The sequence below is a fragment of the Coenobita brevimanus genome, chromosome 12 (assembly GCF_032717465.1).
Source record: "Coenobita brevimanus isolate Jiangsu-jjx chromosome 12, ASM3271746v2, whole genome shotgun sequence".
In the NCBI taxonomy this organism is placed as follows: Eukaryota; Metazoa; Arthropoda; class Malacostraca; order Decapoda; family Coenobitidae; genus Coenobita; species Coenobita brevimanus.
The window spans coordinates 6,677,741-6,701,895 of record NC_136965.1 but is presented as its reverse complement, the minus strand read 5'-3'; the positions used below and the strand labels follow the sequence as shown (position 1 = coordinate 6,701,895).

Here is a 24,155-nt window from a genome sequence, read left to right as displayed (position 1 = left end):
TTAATCCAGACTTTGAAGGTGGTATTATAAGTGACACAAGAGGCTTTATAGCACCTCTTCCTTAGCGATTTATTTCTTCATATTACACCTAAGCATTTTTTAAGTTATTTATATCATTTTTGTTGTGTGTGTGTGTGTGTTTAAACTTGCAAGTCGTCTGGTGGAGGTTGATGGGTGGGTGGGTGGGATGACAAGGTGGAATGAGTAGGGAGGTCAAGGGTGAGATGAGTAGGCAAACAGGAAGGGTGAGTTGCGGTGGGTACGGTGGGGGTGAGGTGAGGTGGATGGGTGAACTGAAAGGGTATGTGGGCAGGGCTCGGTAAATAGATGGGTGTGTGGGTGGGGCTGGGTGAGTAGATGGATAGGTGGGTGGGGCTGGGTGAGTAGATGGATAGGTGGGTAGGGCTGGGTGAATAGATGGGTGGGTAGATGAGTTGGTGGGTAGTGAGCAAATAGATCCATAAGGAGTCAGTCTCTGGATCCAAATGGGTAAATACGTGTCCACAGCGGCAGTAGGTCCATGGTGGGAATAGGTCCATTGGAGAATCTAGGTCTATGTGCAGGTCCGGTGTTTCCCCTTAAAGAAAAAGTAGGTCCTTGATTGTTCATGGAGAAAATAGGTCCAAGGTGAAGTTACACTAGGTCTAAGGGGAGAATAGGTCCATGGAGAGAGAAATAGGTCCATGGTGGAAAATCGGTCCATGAGGAAAATAGGTCCATGGGAATGACAGGTCCATGAGGAAAATAGGTCCATGAGGTAAGACAGGTACAAGGAAGAAAACATGGGGTAAGGTAGGTACAAGGAAGAAAACATGGGGTAAGGTAGGTACAAGGAAGAAAACATGGGGTAAGGTAGGTACAAGGAAGAAAACATGGGGTAAGGTAGGTACAAGGAAGAAAACATGGGGGAGACAGGTACAAGGAAGAAAACATGGGGTAAGGTAGGTATAAGGAAGAAAACATGGGGTAAGGTAGGTACAAGGAAGAAAATAAGTCCATGCGTGAACAGGCCCCTGGGGGATGAAAAGGTGTTTGGGGGGATAACGAAAACGGGACGTAGCCGCGGATGGAATTAGGAGCTCCTGTAGTAAACAAAGCGATGAGTAATAAACATGTTTTGAGTCACTGAGGTGCAGGCAGCCTTAGAAGTCTGGTATCGTATTGGGACGTGGTAAGGGTAGAGTAAGGGTGAGGTGGGTGGAGTGTCGTGAACAGAATTGGTTACTGAAGGTAGCCTTAGAAGTCTGATAACGTGTTGGGACGTGGTAAGGGAAGAGTAAGGGAGAAGTGGGTGGGGAGTCGTGGACGGAACTGGGTATTGATGGTGGTAGATGTGGGTTGGCCTTATGGGCGTGACGATTATCTAATTCAGAGATTTCTTCAATACATATAAGAATAACAGGAACAGTAAACACGCATTGCACTCATGTACCTGGCACGTTGCGGTGCATTTTAAAATTAAGAACATTAAGTCATCCTGGTTATCAATCAGCTCAGTGGGTATTTTGTCACACGCCCCTCCTCATTTACATAACTATACGGGGCGATGGTACGCAACTAACCTTAACCCCTTCAATCCGGTGACGTAGTTATTTGTTACTCTTTATACCACCAGACAGTTTACTTAACGTAGGAGAGACCCATAGTAGTAGCTGCTGTTGCCTCCGGTCTGTCTGGCCTCGCAGACCCGTCGAACACAGGCAAACAATTGCTTTTATGGGTTCATCTTATGAGTACATTACAGTACATATACCGTGTAGGAATCCGGTACCCCCTTGTTGGAGACAGTGTTTGACCAGGGTCGGACCAGAGTGCTTCCCATGGAGAGGTGCAGGGAAACATGAGGAGGTTGTGTTGCCGGGTGGACACTGCAGCTGCTCCACTCACCATGCACAGCATCACCACATACAGGCTTCTCGTCACCTCCCACTCCTTGGCAGTGAATGGCGCTACTGAACATTATCTAAACCTTCCTCATCGGAGTCTCTTGTAAGCCGAATAAGATCATTTGAAGGTAGCAAGAACAATTTATTAAAAAAAAAAAAAAATCAAAATATTGTGCTCGTTATGCCCACCCCCAACCCGCCGTTTCGAGGTTGGTTTGTCCAGCACCCTCATACAGAACCTTCCCCCCGACTGAGTATAACTGGAGTAACAAGAAAACAGTTAAAGGGAAACCATTGCTTAGTATTCTCTCTCTCTCTCTCTCTCTCTCTCTCTCTCTCTCTAATTTGACCTAAAATTACCGTCTCTCCATCTCGAATGCTTAGTCGTACCAGCAGATTACCGTCAGCATACGGTACTAGTCGAGAAAAAGTGCAGCGGAAACGAAGTACAGCCGTAGCATTGTCATATTCCGCCACTGAGCTACGTGAAATTAGCCGCAAAAGTAAGAAAAACTAGGCCGTGTTAAGGTAAAAGGAGTACAGTAAGCTGCAAAAGTAGGAAAATCTAGGCCATGTTAAGGTGAAAGGAATACAGCAAGCTGCAAAAGGGTGAAGATCTAGGCCAAGATAAGGTGAAAGGAGTATAGTAAGCTGCAAAACGATGAAGATCTAGTCCAAGTTAAGATGAAAGGCGTATAGTGTGTTGAATTAAGTATATGCCTATCGACTGTGCAAAGGCCACTAATGGAGATGGCCAGTTTGGATTTAAGGTCTGAGGAAGAAAGGATGTGCCACCTGTTAAAGTATTGACCCTTCAGTGCCATGACGTATTTTGTGTTCTGGCCTTGTTACCTTCACACGATTGTATTCACGTTAGGACGGACTTTGGAACTGGAGTGTATAGTTACGGCCCTTCACTGACTTTCACTGTTACATTACTCTCTTAAGTATTATCATTGCTGTCATCAAGCCATTTCACATTAGAGATGGCTTTTGGAGTTAGAGTTATCAGACAGCATTCACTGACTCTCTCCCTGCTTTGGAAATGGAGTGGTTAAACACGGCCTTCACTGACTCTTTCACCGTTATACTACTCTTTTAAGTATTATCATTGCTGTCATCAGATCTTTTTATTCACATTAGAGATGGCTTTTGGAGCTGGAGTTATTAGACAGCCGTCACTGACCCTCTCACTACCAAACTACATTAATCTCTCAAGTATTATCCTAGCGATCTTCAAACCACTTTATCCACTTTAGGGCAAGCTTTTCCAACAGGAGTAATTAGACTCTTCTTTCATTCACACTTTCACTGTTACATTACTTTCTTAACCCTATCTTACCGATGAATGCATTATGTACTTTGTTTATGCTCCTTCCAGATCATTTAATTCAGCCAGGAAGGGTACCCACGCTGTGTAGAGGCAAATGAAGGCTTCAGTTGGAAAAGTGTCCCTGTGATTACTGGTGTGGGTGGAAGGAGAATTTATGTGAGTGAGGTGGAGGGGCGGAGACTGAGGATGAGATGGAGGGGTGGAGTAGTGGGGTATTTGAGAGAGGCGGGTGTAAGCCTCCTGTGCCAACGGGAATATGTTTCAGTAAGTCGAGGTTTGAAAGGATCAGAGGAATTTCGGAGATCCCGTAACCCCTCTGCCTTGGCGATTTGTTTTGTCAGTTTTACCTTAGTTCTCCCTTGCACACTGCGTAAGTCTTTTATCATCGAAATAATTTGAATCTTTAACACAGAAAATAATGTTAAGGCGTGATGGACAAAAAATATTACCACAGAGGAAGAATCGATGCAAAGTGTCCTGTAAGAAGTAAAGTAAAAAATAAATAAATAAATAAAAAATAGCCGTTTTCTATACCCTTCGTTGTCTACCGTGGCGCCATCTCTCCACCTTGAATACTGAGTTGTAACAAGAGCTTAACACTAGAATGTGATGCTATAGTTCTCTCACCTTAACTTTAATATTAATAAATTTAATGTTATTACCAATATTACCTACCTCTTTGTTTTAGTTGTTTTGCTACAGACGGTTCACTTAACCTGAAGTCAGTGTCTATGTAAGTCTCTATTTGTCTATCTGTCTGTCAGTTTATCTATCTATCTAGAGCCAGATGCCTTAAAACCGAAAGGGTTGCCCACAAACGAGTCTCCTCCATGTTACCCTCTCAGCCATTAAGTTGCCCTTCCGACTTTCATCCACCCTGTCTGAATACACCACTAAATCCCAACCAGGGATGTTCTACGTACGATAATTATCGTATTTGTACTATAATTTGGGATGCTTGTACGATGTACGATATCACATTCAAAATATACGATAATTTTTGTCTATTTCAGCTTCCCTAGATTAATTTTTTTATATATACTGCAGGTTAACAACACTCACTACTGTATTCCCGCCACACGGTTCATTGTGCCCACACCCCAGTAACCCACGCTTCCCCTGAGTCACTCACGAAATTCCTTTCCCCTCCCAGTCCCATGGGAGGTCAGGGCCAAGCCCGGCCGACCCCATAAATGTCAAGGACTTAGAAGTTCAAACTTTACTTGGTGCTTGGTAGTGGTCTGGTTCAATGCCCTGGCCAAGCTGTAGTGCTGCTGTACCCACTACCCACTCTGCAACTTTGTATAGGACTTCAGTAAAGTCGTAAGTACAGTTGATTTGCTGGTATACATAAAGCTTTGTAGGATATTCTTAATTTCTTACCGGGAAACGTGAGTGTAAGGAAGGCAAAAGTAATGTACCGTCTTAATTACTAGTTTGTATTCACCTAATTGTGATTCTCCTGGATTGACTCAGTCAAGCTCATGATGCCCCGTCTACATTTACCATTTCATCATACTTTTTTTTACACACCATCTCGTCTGGTAACTTGTTTTAATTGAAAATTTACCTGTACGATAATTTTAGGGTAAGATACGATAATTTTCATGCTACGGTACGATATATTGGGTCTCTGGGCAGAACATCCCTGATCCCAACCCTTCACCTAAGGGGGAGTTCGATCAGAGCAGCCATGAAAGACGGACGTGCTGACATTGCCTGCGGCCCGTTGAGGGGGGCAGCCAACCAGCCACAGTCGCCTGTAGCTCAGAAGATCCGGGGGACCGTGGTTTAGTTTAACGTACGAGCGGGGTACGGATTCATCAAACGCCAGGATACTGGCGTTGATGTTTTTGTGCACCGCCAGGCAATAGTTAAGCCAAACCCACGGCACCTCCAACGCTCCTTAGGTGATGGAGAATCGGTGGAGTTCAGTCTGTTTGGAACTCCCAAGGGTCCTGAGGCTCGGGATGTTACTGGGCCAGGTGGTGTAGCCGTACAGGGTTCTGCCCATGCACGGCGGTGCCTCACGGCCCGGGGACGTCAAGCCAGTGATCCTGGGAGTTCAGGACAGATGAACCTCGTCGTGGAGATGTGTATTGTGACGGCGAAGGCTTATTGTGGGGGTGATAAGGGGGCTTTGCGCATTCTCCTCCCAAAGATCTTTGAGGAGAATGGGCTGCCTAGGCATATCGTCCCCAAGTGCTTTGCCCGTGATATACACTCTGCCCCTTGCCGACGGGAGCGTCAGTCTCGTCGATCGCAGCCATGATCTGCTGCTCCTTGTCAGACACCGAGGAAGAGGCTTAGGCTGGAGGCCCCCCTCAACTGACGGACTGTCTCTGAGAATATCGACCCGGCCCCGGACCCGACCAAGGCTACGACTACTGCGACCACGGTGGAAGTCCACCATCCGCCAGCAATGTCTGAGGAGGAGCGGGACTCGACTGACACCGCCTCCATGGTCGAGGATGCATCGACCGGCTCCTCGACCGAGGAGGAAGTTGGTGAGTCCCCCCCTCCTCAGACAGAGGAGGGCACCCCATCTCGCCCTCCCATCATCGACCTAAAGGATCGGCTAGACGTAGCCTCCTATAGACACCTCCTGGCTCTCGGCGCTCACACTCGGTCGTACCAGCTCAGAGCAATGACATATACCACCCTTTACGATCTGCTCCGAACTGTCGACTAGGGTGAGAACATAAGACCTGTGCTGATTGTCAGGTGGGAGAAGGTGCGTCTAGCCGACCTTAGAGCATTCTACCATATGCTCCCACCTCGTCTGGCCCCTTAGACCGTCGATGATGTGCAGTGAGCGAGTGGCTACATTTTGTCTACATACCCTAGTTGGCCAAATGCCCCACATCGGAGGCGATGGCCATTAAGCCACAATTAAACAAACAAACTTCACCTCATTCTGGGTCTCTCTGCCATTGTTGACTTACGTAGACTCTCTTAGTTATTCTCTCATACTTGATATACTCCACATGGCCAAAACCATCCCAGGATACCACTAACACTTCCCAGCACATCCACATCGACACAACAATGCTCCTGAACTTCCTCATTTGCTTCTCTCTCCATGTAACTCCACACGCTCCTTTCAGATAACCCATTTCCACTACTCTTGCTTTTGACTCGTGTTCAGATTGATGTAGGACAAGACATGAGTAGATCAATAAAGAGATAAAATGGAAAATAAATTAAAGACGTTCTGTATTTTTTAAGTATTGTGTATTTCCTTTAATCAATTGCCTGGTACAGTGTGGAAGTCCATCTGGTTGACGGTACAGTAAATGATTTATCTTATTTACTGAGATGATTTGTTTTATATGTATTACTTCCTGTTGACAATTTTTTATTCAATGGAGGGTCTCTAACTTTGAGGGGCTGGTAGAAGCTATAACTAATACTGTCAATGTCTCTCCTAAGCTGACAATAATCAAGTGAAAGTATTAGGATTGAAAGTAGAGTGACCCAGTTCCCTGAGGTGATGTTTCCTTTCTGGGAGACTTTTCAAAGTGAAGGGGTCAGATGTAGCCTTCATATGGTCCTTCAGTTATAGACTCCACCCTAAGCTGAAAAAATAATCTAAAATGATAAAAAATAAACACCAAAATACTTCACATAATTGAAGGGAAAGACAGCATTAGCCGCACCGTATTACACTCGTGTGGCCCATATCGCGTCTGCCTTTTCTTTTTCTTAGTTTTAGGTTCTAGAGGCTTTTATTATCCAAATGAGAGGTTTTTCGAATGCAAAAAGTCATCTATACCTTTGCTAAGTTGAATAATTGGTTTGAAAGTACCAGCACTGAGTTACACCAATACGTTGTCTTAATGTAGGATTAGTTGTAGCCATGACACCAGCCAATGTTTCCTCTCATGTGGGTAATGTCTGTGCCTTTTCCAACCTGAATACAACCGTGTGGAAGTAACACTGATAATCGGCATTTAAATGGCCAAGGGTTTAGATGGCAGCAGCAGCAGCCACAATACCAGCGAAGGTTTCCTCTGCTGTGGGCAGGATCTCCTCTTCAGGGAGTAGGAAGCCCCAGGTGCCTTCGTCCCGCAGCTGGATGGTGTTGACGTACGGGATATTGGCAATTTCGTAGGCCCAGTCGTAGCTGGCACCAGACGTCACATCTGCCGTGCAATGCACACACTTGTTTATAATACATTTCCTGTCTTATCTGTTTTTACAGGAAGAACTACATCATGCAGTTATATGGTGTTTATAATACATTCCCTGTCTTATCTGTTTTTACAGGAAGAACTTCATCGTGCAGTTATATGGTGTTTATAATACATTCCCTGTCTTATCTGTTTTACAGGAAGAACTAGATCGTGCAGTTATATGATGTTTATAATACATTCCCTGTCTTATCTGTTTTTACAGGAAGAACTACATTGTGCAGTTATATGGTGTTTATAATACATTCCCTGTCTTATCTGTTTTTACAGGAAGAACTACATCGTGCAGTTATATGGTGTTTATAATACGTTCCCTGTCTTATCTGTTTTTACAGGAAGAACTACATCGTGCAGTTATAGGGTGTAAGCTTATTGGATATTCCAACCGCCTTAAGCCCAGTCGCTCTCCCTCGTGAAAACCAAACGGGTTTCACGAATTACACAACAGGAACGTACCTTTTGTTATTATGCCTGTGTACGCCGCTGTATTGTACAATATATTGAGTCTGTATTTGTCATCCAGAGATACATGACACGGTGTGTTATAATCCTAACACTTTATTTTGCCATATGCCACCTTAACCCGAGGCATTCCATCAACATATGGGCACGTTGCAACATTTTGTCACAGCTAGTCCCGTCAGCGTACTGGTACGTCATCCAATTGCAAGGTTCATAATTTGCACAATTTTCAATTTTCGCACGTGATTTTTCGTACGTATACACAGGATGCCTTCCTCTGTTCCTCTGCAAGATGCCAGGCAGGGACAATGCCTTACACCACATAACCTCCCTCCCCCCCTACATGCCATTGTCTTGGCAATTCACCTGTTACCAGTGACCTCGCCAATAAAGACATTCAGGGCCAGAGTGATTCACCAGTCGATGACAATGTGGAGGACAAAGTTTACATAGCATTAGAGGAAGAAACAGTCAAAAATGATCAGGTAATGTCGCCAAAAAAGGTCAGGTATGTTGATGAGTTAGTGAGTGAAACAATGCTTATAATGCCTATATTACTGTTTGAAAACCAGTATACTCTCGCACTACATATAAATTCGTACCAAATAAATAAATACCGTTTATGAGTGGTGTGGAATAGTTACCCTCTCATAGAACTCATTTTCTTTGGAGCCAGCCTGATAGAAAACCCAGTAAGGTAAGGAGGTACTGCTACCTGTATCGAGTATTTTAAACCTCAGGTGAGCGATTTCTCTATGAATTTTCGTTTTCTCAAAAAGTGGAGGTTTTAGCCAAAAAAATTTTTTTCCAAAATAGCTCGGGATTGGGGGGTGTCAGAGGTGCGAAATAGCTCGGGATGTGATGTGTTAATAATATCATGGCTTATATCACCATATCCCACCTTATTAATATTATTCTTTATTTCACCATATCCCACCTTAATAATATTATTGTTTATTTTCACATATGCCACATTAATATTATTGGCCAGAGTCTACAAGAGTTACCATTAACAAAGAGTACAATTTTATGACTGGGACTACATTTCATTATTGTTTAATTAATTTATGGCAGGTAAATCCCGAGGAAATAGCTAATACTGTACATGTGTTGTGATATTTAAGTGGTATACAGCAAGACCGCCGTGTTACCGTGGCTATGGACTGGCGAACAAACCATTGCTTTTGCGAACCGGGTACAGTCCAGAGCCCGAAGATTGTACAAATGACAATTATTGGAAGCGGCAGCAGCTGCTCAAAAGCCTAGACAAACCGAGGAATGACCAGTAGGGGCGAGAGACTGGCTGCTGTGCCACCAAGATGCAGACCAGCAACACTCAAGCCACCACCAGTCATCCCCAAAAGCAACAACAACAGATAAAATACTGCAGTAGAGGGGTTTCCACATGAGGCGAGAGTTTATCACCGATACTAAGGGCTTTGTTTACATCAGTGGTGGCATCCTGCATGGGCTAACAGGTCGATTCGGATCCAAAACCTATTCATCCCAAAGTCACTACAGCTGATTAAGGTTAAATAAAGTTACTGTAACTTGGGTTAGATTTTGTTAGTTTCGCAGGGACGTAATGAATGGTAACGGACTGACCTTGGGGCCAAAGCGACGTATGTGCCCTACATGGCGGGGTACCATTTCGCCGTGGTTTGCGTGTAAGTCATGAGCTTGTATAATTAATGCCTTCAAAATGACCCATTTCCGCAACCTTCTAAGCCTATATGGGCAGCAGGGTGGCTCCGTGGAACAAAGTGTGACTCGAAGTCAAGAGTTTGCTCCCCGCCCGGGTAGCTGCCTTTGCTGGGAGGAGTAGCGCTCTCCTGTAACCCAAGCAGGCTGTGTGATCTGTCTTGGTTTAGCTCTGGAGAATAATCCCTTAAACCCATCACAGTGAAAATTACGTTACAGTTCACAGAGGAAATAATACTATTGTAAATTATATCCATGGGAGTTCTAGTTTTTCACCGTGCTCTCGTGTATGTTATTGCTGCAGACTTTATCGATATTAAAAAGTTAACATGCAGTCAGTAGTAAGGTGTGGTAGGGAAGATAAATGCTTAAGAAAGAGGTTTAGGAGAGACTTCTACACTGATAGTGATACAGGCGGAGACAAATGGCAGTCCAGTACTTACGCATGGTGTTGGCGACGCTGCCATAAGTGTAGGATGTGCCAAAGACGTCCTCCAGCGCTTCCACACCCGCCTCAACAACACGGATCTGACAACACAGGCACCATATGAGTACTGACACCACCATCACTACACCTCTTTCACCTTAACTTAGCCCAAACTTTCGTCCTTTTGTAGCTTTCTTTACGTAGCTCAATGGCAGAAAAAATAAATGCCACGACTGCACACCCTTTCCATAGTACTGTTCGGTGATGTGTATTGTGTTCAAGACGATCTAGTCCTCGTACACGATATTCAGTCAAAATGGAGATATGTCAATTTTAGGCCAAGTTAGAGCTGAGTTAAATCTCTAGGTATTGGTGATAATAATACACAAAATACGTCATCGTAGTGAAAGGATGAGTACGATATTTTGTCATCATCCAGACACACAGAATGAGAAGACAACTACAGGAGAACTATCGAGCATAATGCACAGTGAAATGAACCACATAATTATCGGTGAACCCTTCGAAATTCTGCCTCTACTTCAGTCAGATCTCTCTCTCTCTCTCTCTCATTACCTTTGGATGCACATCAGATACACCTGTGGAATGGAGCAGTTGTGTCGAAGGTAAAGGCAAAATGCATATCATACTTCCTTCATCCAGCCATTGCGATCCCTTGTCAATTTATTTTATTCACCAAGTTTAATTCCGTGCTTTCTGACACACTCATACAACATATCCATCCACCTGCTTGACCTACCAACCCTTCTGCCATAAAACTCACGTATACCCGTTTCACCATCCTGTCTACCAATCCTTCTCTCATAAAACACAAAGTTACCCGTTTCACCATCCTGTGTACCTGATGCTCTCTCCATATAACCATACTGACCAACCATACACACTTCTAATCCATTAATAACATACTTCCATTCTCCACATCTTTCATGAATCACTGTGGATCTCTTACCCTGTTCAATCAACGCATGCAACATACATTTATTACCAGTCCTGTTCCCACTGCTCTTACTCCTGTACTCACACCCATGACGTTGGCCTACTCAGGTCACACTTTAACTTGGTCCACATTTTCATCCTTTTTTTTTTTTTTTTTTTTTGAAATCTTATTTACGTTGTTCAGTGGCAGGATAGAGATAATACTACTACCCTACACTCTTTTCATGGCACTGCATCGTGGAGAGATGGCAATTTTAGTTCAAGTTAAAGTCTATCTATCTATTGCCAGGCGCCTCAATCCCGTTTGGGGTGGCCACAAACAAATCTCCTCCACGTCACCCTGTCTCCTGCCATTTCACTGCCCTGCTGCCAACTCACACCCCCCTCTCTCATATACCTCTCCACCCCATCCCTCCATCTCATCCTTGGCCTCCCCCTCCCTCTTCCCCCCTCCACCTCACTCACATACACTTTCTTCGTCAGTCTTTCACCCTCCATCCTCTCCACATGCCAAACCACCTCAGTGTGTTCCTCATAACGCTTGCTATCACATCCACATCCACACCACAACTCTTCTTTATATCCTCATTCGTCAGCCTGTCTCTCCATGTGACTCCACAGGCTCCTCTTAAATAACTCATTTCCACTGCTCTCACTCTTGGCTTGTGTCCTTCCAACAACGTCCAAGCTTCACTTCCATACGTTAGAGTTGGTATCACAATACTCTCATGTAGTAAATTTTTCACTTCCATGCTCACTTCCCTGTTTCTTATCACTGCTTTCAAGGAACTAGCAACCTTTCTTCCCTGCTGTACCTTTTCAAGCACTTCACCCTCCAAACCTCCATCCTTACTCATCATACTACCCAAGTACTTAAACGTACTCACATTTTCCAATTCCTCACCATCCAACCTCGCTGAACATTCACTGACTTCACCTCTCTCAAAGACCATCACTTTACTCTTCCCTACATTCACCTTTAGATTCCGTTTCTTACACCCTCTCCCAAACTCATCCACCAAGCCTTGCAGCTCCCCTTCGTCTTCACTCAACAATACAGTATCATCTGCAAACAACAGTACAGGGAGTTTCCAAACACTATCCTCTCTCACCAGGGCCACTCCAACATCCACTACCCTACCTTATACCTCTTTTATTACCCCATTCATGTACAGATTGAACAACCATGGAGACATGACACATCCCTGTTTCAACCCAACCATCAAAGAGAAAAATTCACTTACACCATTCACACACACTGCAGCCTTAGCACCGTCATACATACTTTCACAGCATTCAACAACTTCCCATCTACTCCATATATTCTTAATACTTTCCACAATCCTTGTCTATCCACCCTGTCATATGCTTTCTCCAAATCCATGAAAGCCGCATACAACTTCTTTCCCTTCTCTAAGAGTGAGACGAGTATAATTAATATATATTACCATTTCGTCATAGTCATCGGGTAAGGCATCGGTGTAGCCGTAGGGAGTCATCCAGTCCTGGGAGTAGGCATGCAGACTGTAAAACACAGTGACCCGACTGCCCAGGGCCTCAATACCGTCCCTCACTGCCTTCGACTCATCCTCCGAGAACGCTTCCGGGCCTGTACGGGATAGACGGGTGTTTGGCCACTTTGATGATTACCAGCCACCTCTTCCTCAGCAATTTGTTCTGCACATAGCCACTCTGTACCCCCTTGCGTGTTACTGATGCAAACAATGTGGATATTAACCCTTATGCGTTGGGGGTTTTCTGCTGTTGCACACTCCTCCCTATGGGGGATAATTCCTGAAGGAGAAAAATAGCCTTACTTCAAACCCTAATATACATAGGACTTACCAACATAAGACATATGATACATAAGACTCACCAACTCCTCTTCTTTCAAATGAAAGTAAACCCACATCTCCAGGCGGTCCCGTCAATGCGTAAGGATAATTTAAAATTCAAAGGGTGGAGGGAAGACACTTTTGGCTATACACGTCAACCGGCGTTGCTCCGCACCCCAAATTGTGAGGGCTATACACGTCAACCAGCGGGCAGGGAGCGCCATTACAGTAGCTGCCTGATGCCGTGCTAGGGTGCCTAACCTCATATCGTCCTTGTCATGTAATGGATTGGGTGCTATGGGCTGATCTCAGGTTATACTACCACTGTTAACTATGGCATCCTTTCATAGTTATTCATTTAGTGCAAACAGTCTCTCTCTCTCTCTCTCTCTGTCTAAAACATTCATAATCTTGGATGTCTGGTGGCTCTGATGCATTTAGGTCTTCACAGGCAAACCCATCTGATTGCCATTTGCTTTTTTTTTAATATACTGTGACCCTGGGGTAGACCTGAGGATGTTGACCACTAAAAAAAGGGCACATCATCATCCTGTGGGGATTCACATGACAACCTAGTCGTCAAAATCAGGCCAGAATTAAAGCCTTTACAGTGCCAACAGACGGACAGATGTAAAATTTTTCCCTGCTCAGGTGCACCTCGACTTTGTTTTTGGGAATGTAAATAACAGTCCAGAGAATGCTAAGGTGTATGCAAGTAAAGCGCTCAGAAAGTGTTGCTACAAAGCCTTCTCTCACTTAGATCATGGCCACAGTAGTGGTAAGAAGAAAAAGAATGGAAAAGTAAAAGAAAAATGCTTGATTAGTCTGTGGTACTGATGATTTAAATATTAATTAAAGAGGATAAATATGAATTTGTTTTTAATCATGGTGGAAACAAAGATGCGCAGTGTAGTTGGGTTCCACTTGTTTTGTTTCCTGCTAAACAAGATGAAGCAGTCATAGGTTGCCACACCCGCGCCCCGCCATCAGTGTAAAGGCTGGTCCGCACGATCAGTGGCCACCTGTGGTTTTGGAATATGGTTTGGGTAACATGTTGGCAAATACTGGTGTAGACGTAATGAATTGACGCAGCTTCCCCGCTTGTGATTACTGTTCATCGTGTGATTCGTCACGTGGTTTGAAACTTGAGCAGCGTGCTCGGACGCGACACGCACCAATTCTCCAGGTGAGTAGAAAGATCCAATGTTTGACCCTGCCCTGTGCCCTTGACCTTTGACTGTTTTCAAACTCGAATCACTTACCTGATCATCATTAACAGATCCACCAAGTTTGGCTTGAATCAGATACAAAATGTTTGAAGATGACTTGACCGTTTGACTTGGACCTTTGACCTACATTTCTTAGAATAAAATAATTTAATCATCTCTCAACCTTAAGCCCTTCCACCAAGTTTGGTCAAAACCGAATCAGATCTGAGCTAAGAGGCCTAACATTTTGCATTACCCTGTCACCTTTACTGATGACCAGTTGTTCTCAAAATCTACTCTCTTCACCATTTGTCATCCGTAGCCTTTCCACCAAGTTTGATCAAAATCGGATCAAAATTCTGAGTTGACCCAGACCTATTGTGTATGACCGCATCGGCCAAAAAATAATCACCTGTTCCTCTTATTGTCGTAAATCATTATGCCAGTTTTGGTGTAAAGCCAGCCAGCAATGCTTTTTATTATCTTGCTCACAGACAGACATATAGATAGACAGACAGAAAAGAACAAAGGTGACCAAACACTGAACCCCTTGGCGCGTGGGTGTAACAGCCTCATGTTTGGTGCTGCATCCCAGTAAGGTGTGGAGGCTGCCCATCACAACTTCCTGAGGCCAAGTACTTCAGTATGCAAACTATGTCCATGTAGCAAAATACAAATGACCTACTGAATAATATTAAATGCATTGATACGAAATACATCATTAGGAATGAAAGGTATTAGGAGATTCTGCTAAAAGCACAGGAGAGTACGGCCCTTGACCTCCCTCACCTTGGTAAAGCTCAGAACAAGGTTCATCAGAAGCTCCGGGTTCACCGAAGGCAACCTCAAAGTTGCGGTTGACATCGACACCATGACATTCCAGGACACCTTCATTCGGCACACGATTTTTGCGCCACAGCCGGTCCTGTGCGAGGAGGAAGAAGCAGACGGATTAGATTTATACCTGTCAACTGCACCAGAGTTATTCCATCTACCTGTGTATAGCCACAGGCCTTATTGCAGTGGCCATTTTTGGCTAACATGTTAGCTGTTTTTGCTAATCGAAATGGATAATGAAGCGATATACTTAACGGTCTCCAAATTGTTCAGCCTTTTCTCTTAAGTTCTTTTTTGTCCTTTGTGGGATTATTTGACGTAAGTGGTCGAGAATATGTTTTCAGACATGAAATTAGCCTCATCTAGCGCCGCCTAAGATATATTGTGAAAGATAAAGGGTGTTTTATTGATGGGCACCACTTGTTGCTACGCATGACGAAATAGTACAATCTGTATACGTTATATTTTTGTTAAGGTAGAAGAGATTAGCTTCATATTTAAAAAATCGTTTCCGACAACCTACATCATCAAATCAACCCACAAAGGATTTCAAAAGATTTGTGAAAAGAGAAAACCGCCAAAAAGAGAGATCCCATAAAGTAAGTATTAACCAGGCGATCATAACACTGGCGTGTTTTGTTGGCGCGATGCCTAACAACAAAAAACACTAGGTAGATGGAATTCTGCACGGATTCTACAGTAAGAGAAGCTATGACATTCTATCCTGTGGGCCTTGCAACTTCTATCAATTGGTGCTGTGCCTCTGCCATACAAATAATATATTTACCAAGAACAGAAGTTGCAAAAGAGGACTTCGTAAAGGTCTTTTGGTTAACATCCTATGAAGTCTGAGTAATGATTTTATAAAACTAGTAATAATTAAAATGATTAATCAGCATAAGATTTTTACATTATTACAAACATCATCGTCATAATCAAAATAGTAACCAAAATAACGGCGGTTGTGAAATATGGATCGGGTTTGACTTACGGTGGTCCAGGAGTATTCGTAGCCATCGGGGTTGACAACGGGTATGATGTGGAAGTCGTATGTGTCAAGAAGTTCTGTGATTTCACTCTTGGTGTCGTAGCCGGAAGTCAGCTCGTCCAGGATATACTGGCAGACGGCTGGAGAGATCCATTCACGGGCGTGGATGCCACAGTCTATCCAGATCACCGGTCTTGTCTCACCGCCATCACTTGACACCTGAAAGTGTTAATGTACCAGACATGTAATTACCTACTCGAGTAACCAGTAGTTTTAAAGGAGAGTTTTCATTGTGCTTTAAGCCGGGTTCATGGCTGGAACTTTGCTGATTGCCGTCACTCACGCTGTGCACTGAGTTTCGGTCAACCGTTAAAAGATGTGTTCAGTATTGTCTTATCTGAAGGCAAGTTACGGTACTGGGTTCATTGCATGCATGTCTCGCAGCAGTTCGTTAGCCAAGCACATGACACCATCGATGGAGGCAACAGGAGTGTACAGATTTTATATATCTATTGCTGAAATGACCATCGACCTAAAAGTTCAACAATACATGGCAAGAATTTTATTGACAATGACGTAGACATCTATAGACGTTATACATCTTCTTACACAGACGAGACAATTGTAGTAAAGAACAGCGAATTATCTTCACCACAAGGACTTGCCAATTTTTCCTAGTGTCTTGTACTAAGTTTATGTAAAAGGAGATATAATGGAACACATCCCTAAATGTACAATAATGAATATACAGTTACCTGAGCCACAAGTATCTCTCTGCCCTCGAAGGTGGTGCCGGCAGAAGAAATGGTCACCAGGGAAGGGAATTCCTCCTCAACACCTTCAAGGATGGATGCGATCTGTGAACACCAGGTTACCAAGTGAGGCTACTGGCATCATGCAATATACACGATCAAATTTATCAGTCCTTTGAAGGCAATAACAACTGGAGACCTATCCAGCAGGTTTCATGGCAACCCATGTATTACCAGTACAATGATTATGAATGATGAAGTCCAATTTGTTCATTTATATTATAAACAATATACACCAACGCCTGACAAAAATAGGAAAAAAAGGCAGGTGGTTCAGTACGAATCTTACTACTTGGTATTGAATGTGTGACTGTAAATGTGTGGAGTCAACACTTAATATTTTGCGACTGCCCACGATATTATGTAAGGCGTAGGGACTAACACTTACTATTGAATCACTGACTATAAATGTGTGGAGTCAGCACTTAATATTACCACACTGCACCATGATATTATATGGCGTAGGGACTAACACTTACTATTGAATCAAGGACAGTAAATGTGTGGAGTCAGCACTTAATATTACCACACTGCACCATGGTATTATATGGCGTAGGGACTAACACTTACTATTGAATCAGCGACAGTAAATGTGTGGAGTCAGCACTTAATATTACCACACTGCATCATGATATTATATGGCGTAGGGACTCACCTCTTCCAGGCTGTTGTACTTGTTGTGGTCAAAGGTGCGGGGCAGCGACTTACTGACGGGCCTTTTGGCTGCCTGCTCATCGATGATCCTGCACACACAACACTCAATTATATCATCCACTCTACACACTCCAGCCACCTTCATTAACTACACACTCCACCATTACACATAATAGCCATTACGCAGTATACTCTACACACTCCAACCACCTTCATTAACTACACACTCCACAATTACACTTAACAGCCATTACGCACTACACTCTACAAACTCCAACCACCTTCAGTAACTACACACTCCACCATGATACATAACAGCCATTACTCACTACACTCTACACACTTCAGCCACCTAACTTACACACTATACCAACCTTTTACACTCTCCACAATAACCTTCCACTCATATTACTCTTTCTCATATTACTGTTTTTCATATCAATCTTTCTAATATTACTCTTTATACCTCCGTCGAGGAGGTTATGTTGTCACCCCTGTCCGTTTGTTTGTTTGTTTGTTGGTTGGGGTTTGAGCAAGATTACACAAAATCTGCTGGACGGATTTCCACGAAACTTGGAAGAAGAATGAGGCTTGGCTCAGAACAGACTATTCAAATTTTGGTGAGGATCCGGATAAAGGTGCGGATCCAGTATATATATATATATATATATATATATATATATATATATTATATATATATATATATATATATATATATATATATATATATATCACATTCTTTAACACTGCGAGATAGGGCGTTTTTCGACATTTTCGTGAAGTTTTCAGTGGATATTGCATGGATCTTGATGAAAAAAAAGAGCCAGGCATGTTTAGGATGTTGTTATCTACGAATGTGTACAGTTTGGCGCGGTTCCATAAAAAATTCCGGATCTAGCGGATTTAAATATGCTTTTATAGGGGGATAGTCTTTTTCCAGCTACCTTACAATAACAAGTAGGACATGACTGAATTAAAAGGAACTGCATGTTGGGCCTTGGCGGAGGTATGCGCTCTAATGAGTGCCATTCTAGTTTCATATTGTTCTTCATATTACTCTTTTCCATATCACTCTCTTTCATATTACTCTTTTTCGTGTTACTCTTTTTCGTTATGCTCTTGCTACCTACAGACGATTTTTGTCAGCTGAAGAGATGTTTGTGGAATTAGAGGGTTTAGACAGAACCCCCCTAAACCGCGTCAAATACGTCCTTGGGCATCAGGAGGCTTAAGAGTAGTCGTAACACCTTCTCCCTTGTGAATTATTTTCCATTATTATGCCCGAACATTATCTCATGTGTTATCTATACCTCATGTGTTATTCTCTCGCGTGTTATCAATATCTTTTATAAAGACACAGATTGCCTGAACAGCATACAAGTGTTAAGTTGCCATATGCAGAAATAGAAGTGTTAAAGACGAGGTGCTGGTAACGCCCTCAGCCAAAAGCAATGCAACTTTACGACCTTTAAAGAGAGAAAGAGAGAGAGAGAGAGAGAGAGAGAGAGAGAGAGAGAGAGAGAGAGAGAGAGAGAGAGAAATACATCTTCCCACCTGTGGTTAATTTGGGCAACTAGATGAGGCAACGACGATGATGGTGATTGACTCATGCCTGGCTGTTTGTGATTTACTTTTACTGGTCATGCAACATCCCTCTTTAGCACAGCTGCAATGACTGTGGCAGAACTCTTGTTGACTATGATTTATTAACACTTCCTCTTCAGCGATTTAGTTTGCATACTTAATCTTCATATACATTTATTTTACTGATGCAAACTATTGTATGTCGATAGACAATATACAATAACACACGAGAGTATTAAGGAGGGGCAGGTATAGGAAATTGCTATAGAATTATGAAGTCCGCTATGTTAGGAACAAGAGGAGTCATTAGTGCAGTGATTGTGACAACACTGGACAATAGTGCAGTGAGTGTGACAACACTGGACAATAGTGCAGTGAGTGTGACAACACTGGACAATAGTCCAATGCAGTGTGACAACACTGGACAATAGTGCAGTGAGTGTGACAACACTGGACAATAGTGCAGTGAGTGTGACAACACTGGACAATAGTGCAGTGAGTGTGACAACACTGGACAATAGTGCAGTGAGTGTGACAACACTGGACAATAGTGCAGTGAGTGTGACAACACTGGACAATAGTCCAGTGCAGTGTGACAACACTGGACAATAGTGCAGTGAGTGTGACAACACTGGACAATAGTACAGTGAGTGTGACAACACTGGACAATAGTGCAGTGAGTGTGACAACATTGGACAATAGTGCAGTGAGTGTGACAACATTTGACAATAGTGCAGTGAGTGTGACAACACTGGACAATAGTGCAGTGAGTGTGACAACAATGGACAATAGTGCAGTGAGTGTGCTAACACTGGACAATAGTGCAGTGAGTGTGACAACATTGGACAATAGTGCAGTGAGTGTGACAACACTGGACAGTAGTGCAGTGAGTGTGACAACACTGGAGAATAGTGCAGTGAGTGTGACAACATTGGACCAACTTTGGACAATAGTGCAGTGAGTGTGACAACATTGTACAATAGTGCAGTGAGTGTGACAACACTGGACAATAGTCCAATGCAGTGTGACAACACTGGACAATAGTGCAGTGAGTGTGACAACACTGGACAATAGTGCAGTGAGTGTGACAACACTGGACAATAGTGCAGTGAGTGTGACAACATTGGACAATACTGCAGTGAGTGTGACAACATTGGACAATAGTGCAGTGAGTGTGACAACACTGGACAAGAGTGCAGTGAGTGTGACAACACTGGACAATATTGCAGTGAGTGTGATAACATTGGACAATTGTGCAGTGAGAGTGACGAAATTGGACAATAGTGTAGTGTGTGACAACATTGGACAATAATGCAGTGAGTGTGACAATACTGGACAATATTGCAGTGTGACAACATTGGACAATAGTGCAGTGAGTGTGACAACACTGGACAATAGTGCATTGAGTGTGACAGCACTGGACAATAGTGTAGTGAGTGTGACAACACTGGACAATAGTGCAGTGAGTGTGACAACATTGGACAATAGTGCAGTGTGACAACACTGGACAATAGTGCAGTGAGTGTGACAACATTGGACTCACGCCTGTACGTCGGTGATTTTGACTTGGACTGGGATGTGTTTGGCTTGGAGTCCACTTAGGAAGACTTCAACGAGGCTGGGAGGAACCATGACGTCGACAGGGACTCCCAGGCCATGAGGTTCGGTCCACTGTTGCAGCTGCAACTGCTGCACTGCTTCCTGCAACACCTGCGCCTCAGCCGTCGTATGTGGCGTTACACTCACAACCTGGTACCTGAAACATGCACATAGATGTACCTGTACATTTACTATTCCAACTGCAACCGCTGCACTGCATCCTGCAACACCTGCACCTAAACCGGTGTACGTGGTGTTACACACAACCTTGTGCCTGAAACACGAACATAGACGTACATGTACGGGATATGCAGCATCTCACGTTCACAACCTCGTACAGTGAAGAAAAAAAGTACTCGACCTCTGTGGCAGATGGTTATGGAGGGACCAATGCTGCCAGCGTTGTTTTAGTAGGGTTGGTATGCTTGAATCGTATTTGCATTTCATACTAACATCATCACAATGTTCAGATTTAGTGAAAGTAACATCAATGAGCACTTAAAAATACTTATCACATTTGTATTCAAACAGTGTTTAGTATGGTGGTAAAGATTTACACTCGAAATTAGAATCAGTATCTAGCCCAGGCGCTGTGTTGCCATACAGGCAGCAGGAATATTTACAGTTTTAGAAACATACTGGTGATGCTTTGTAGCATCCTTGTTTCGCGGTTTGATACTATGTCACGTAGCGTACAGGAACCTATGATGGTTGATATCGTTATAAGGCTGACGCGTGTTTATATATATATATATATATATATATATATATATATATATATATATATATATATATATATATATATATATATTGCACGATTTTGTCACAACATAGGCTTTACTGACATCAAAATGGTTGAAATCATTATCAACGTGGCGCTGTGTATTGAAGTCTTAATAGTCGTACGCATAAATAACAGCTTGTATAATAAGTCATGTGAGAAACTGTTAACAGTTAAAGATGAGAGAGAGCAGGAGATGGACAGCAATAAGTCAACGATTATAACCTTAAGAGTTGTTAATGATGGTAATGAAGCTTGTGTCAGAGTATACGGTAGGTGGTTGTCAAAGCGAGTGGTTTCATATCAGTGGTGGAGTAAGACAAGGATGTGTGATATCACCAATTCTGTTCAATGTGTATATGAATGTGAATACGAGAGATCTAAAAACTGGAGTTATGGAGAGAGGCAGGAGTGTACTAATGAATGGTGAAGGTTGGAGTATCACACACCTGATGTATGCAGATGATATTGTGCTGTTTGTGAGAAGAGTGAACAATAACTTTCCAGGCAAGCAGAGATTTGCTGGTGACTGTGAGCATCGTGCCTTCATAGTACATATAGATAAAGAGTAAGGTGGCGGTTATTGAGAAACAGGGTAACCTATATTATAAATGGAAAAAGACAAATTGATGAGAGGCCTGAAGAAAGTCGGTGCTATGAGAGAGATGCAAATGTGCAAAAGAAGGGGAAGCTGGCGTGGCACAGGGAGTGATATTGGCAGGTGCTTTGTAGGCCCTGATACCAGATACCTGAGTACGGCATGAAGGAGATATCGTACCCACGTTATTAACATTTGGATGCGAGACTGATGCGTCAGGAAACTGAAAAGACAGACGTTAATGCGGTGACTTGGGGTTGCTGAGAAACGTGTGTGGAGTGTGTATTGAGTGGATAGGCTAAGAAATAATGTGATTCGTGAACGATTGTGAGTAAAAAGGTTTCTGGACAACTGAACTGAGAAGAATGTGCTTGGATGGTATGATCATGTGGAGAGAAGTTTTGCAAAATTTTGGTGAAAAGGGAATATGTGAGTAAGGTTAAATGTGGGAAAAGTTGTGGTAGGTCAAGAAGTTGGCTAGAGATGGTGAATGAGTGTGCAAGAGAGAGAGGTAGGCGGCTGATAAGGGACGGAATATGACACGGAATCGAGCTGACTGGATTACGAAGGAGTGCATCACAAGGGTTTCGTATCCCCTTTTTAACCTGACAGTCTTTTGATTTGCTCTGCCTGATAGGTAATGATGATGCATCATGTGTAAGGTGTACCTACGAGGTGCATCCAGGTTCCCGGGTGTTTCTGAACCGTACCCCACCCCACCTACTGGTAAGAAAAGAGGCGGAATGATGATGACGATGATGATGATGACGATGAAGGTGGTGGTAATGGTGAAATAACCGTTAATAACTAGGAAGTTTTTGCATAGGTTAAAGGGGCAATACGAATATATTTTTTCTTGTAGTCACAAAGATAGATTGTATATTAAAATTTAATTCTGTACACAGTAAATCAGGCATGTACAGTATAATGAGTCAGTTACTAAGTTAATTTACTGTCTACAATCGATGGCCTCTTCAGACTTTCTCCAAGCGCTCCCAGACTCCTTGAGCCACATCTGGCTATCAGTTTTATTTTTTTGTGTGTGTGTTTGTCCGTGTGTGTGTGTGTGTGTGTGTGTGTGTGTGTGTGTGTGTGTGTGTGTGAGTTAATATTCAATAAGGTTAAGACTACATCAGCCTGATACATAAGGAAGTATACAGTAATGAAGAGTGTGGTCTCACCCATGGTAGGATACAGCGGAGGTGAGTGCGGTCAGTGCCAACAACAGTAGTGCAGTGATTCTCATCTTGTAGGAAGTGTAACATTCTTCTTGCACCCCAGCCTTATATATTACACCGACCAGGGAGGGGACGTGTGAGGATGGTGGGGAGTGAGGTGACGAGGTGAGGGGAAGGGTAGGAAGAGGTGAGAGAAAAGGGGGATTGGGGAGGGAAAGATGAGGGGAGAGGGATGGAGAAGGAAAGGGGGGGGGATGGGATAGTGTAAAGGTAAAGAGGTGGGATGAGGATGTGAGTGGAGGGGAGGGGTGAAGCAAGAGAATAGACCAGGGATGGGGAGTGGGGGAAAGGGTTCAGTGGCCTTAATCAGGGTGACTTTCTTTCAGATGCGGGATTTTTGTAGAAAACATTTGTCTTTTCCAGCGACAGACACTAAAATCGAATGTTACTTGTTTACTTAAGTCACTGCTGACTTGGAATCAAACATAAGATGATTTCCAGGTCGTAACTAAGCTTTGTTTTTTGAAGGATGGAAAAGTAGCCTGGGAAAGTCCTGTAAAGTCCTTTGCTTGTCCTTACTGTAAAATAAAACCTAAGCCCCGTACAGTAGACCTTGGTAACCTTTCTAAGTCGGGTGTCCGAATTATGATTTTGGTATCCATCCGCCGGTCACTGTCCTCTTGGAGAAAATCAAAAGATATTTTTTACTACGAAATACATGCTTGTTAATATGAGTTTGTTGGCGTTTATTTTAGTAAGTATAAGAGTAACACAATTCAAATCCATACAAGTAATAATACGTGATGGTCGATTGTCACGAATCAAATTCGCAACATTTTCCTTTTGTGAGAAACCACAAACTATTAGTGGAAAACTCACTGTGTATCGTTCAGTTAACCGTTTCTCTCTCCATTTCGATAGTATACTTTTTTCAAAACATTCGTCACTGTTTCAAAAGTGACTGTTCTAATGCACGTCATTAAGTGCTCTACTGAGCGATGTTATTGTTTCTATATTGTTCGCCCCTGCTTGCCTCAACCGTTGGCCATGCCTTCTCTTGGCTGGCCTGTATTTTTGAGTGCAGTCAAGTGTCTGTCGCGACGGAATGAGGTTCTGTGCTCC

The 24,155-nt window shown here is 43.2% G+C and overlaps 1 protein-coding gene across 1 annotated transcript; it reads right to left on the bottom strand.

Annotated features, from left to right (window-relative positions):
* Positions 1-5,797: 5,797 nt before the first annotated feature.
* LOC145413879 (carboxypeptidase B-like) lies at positions 5,798-22,870 on the bottom strand. The gene is made up of 11 exons (XM_080283538.1): positions 22,809-22,870; positions 20,421-20,633; positions 17,295-17,382; positions 16,583-16,684; positions 15,831-16,046; positions 14,792-14,927; positions 12,408-12,568; positions 10,019-10,103; positions 9,595-9,747; positions 7,218-7,364; positions 5,798-5,907 (listed from the first exon to the last, which is right to left on the bottom strand). Exons 1-11 carry the CDS (start codon positions 22,868-22,870, stop codon positions 5,798-5,800), a joined length of 1,473 nt encoding a protein of 490 aa, XP_080139664.1.
* Between the last annotated feature and the right edge of the window lie 1,285 nt (positions 22,871-24,155).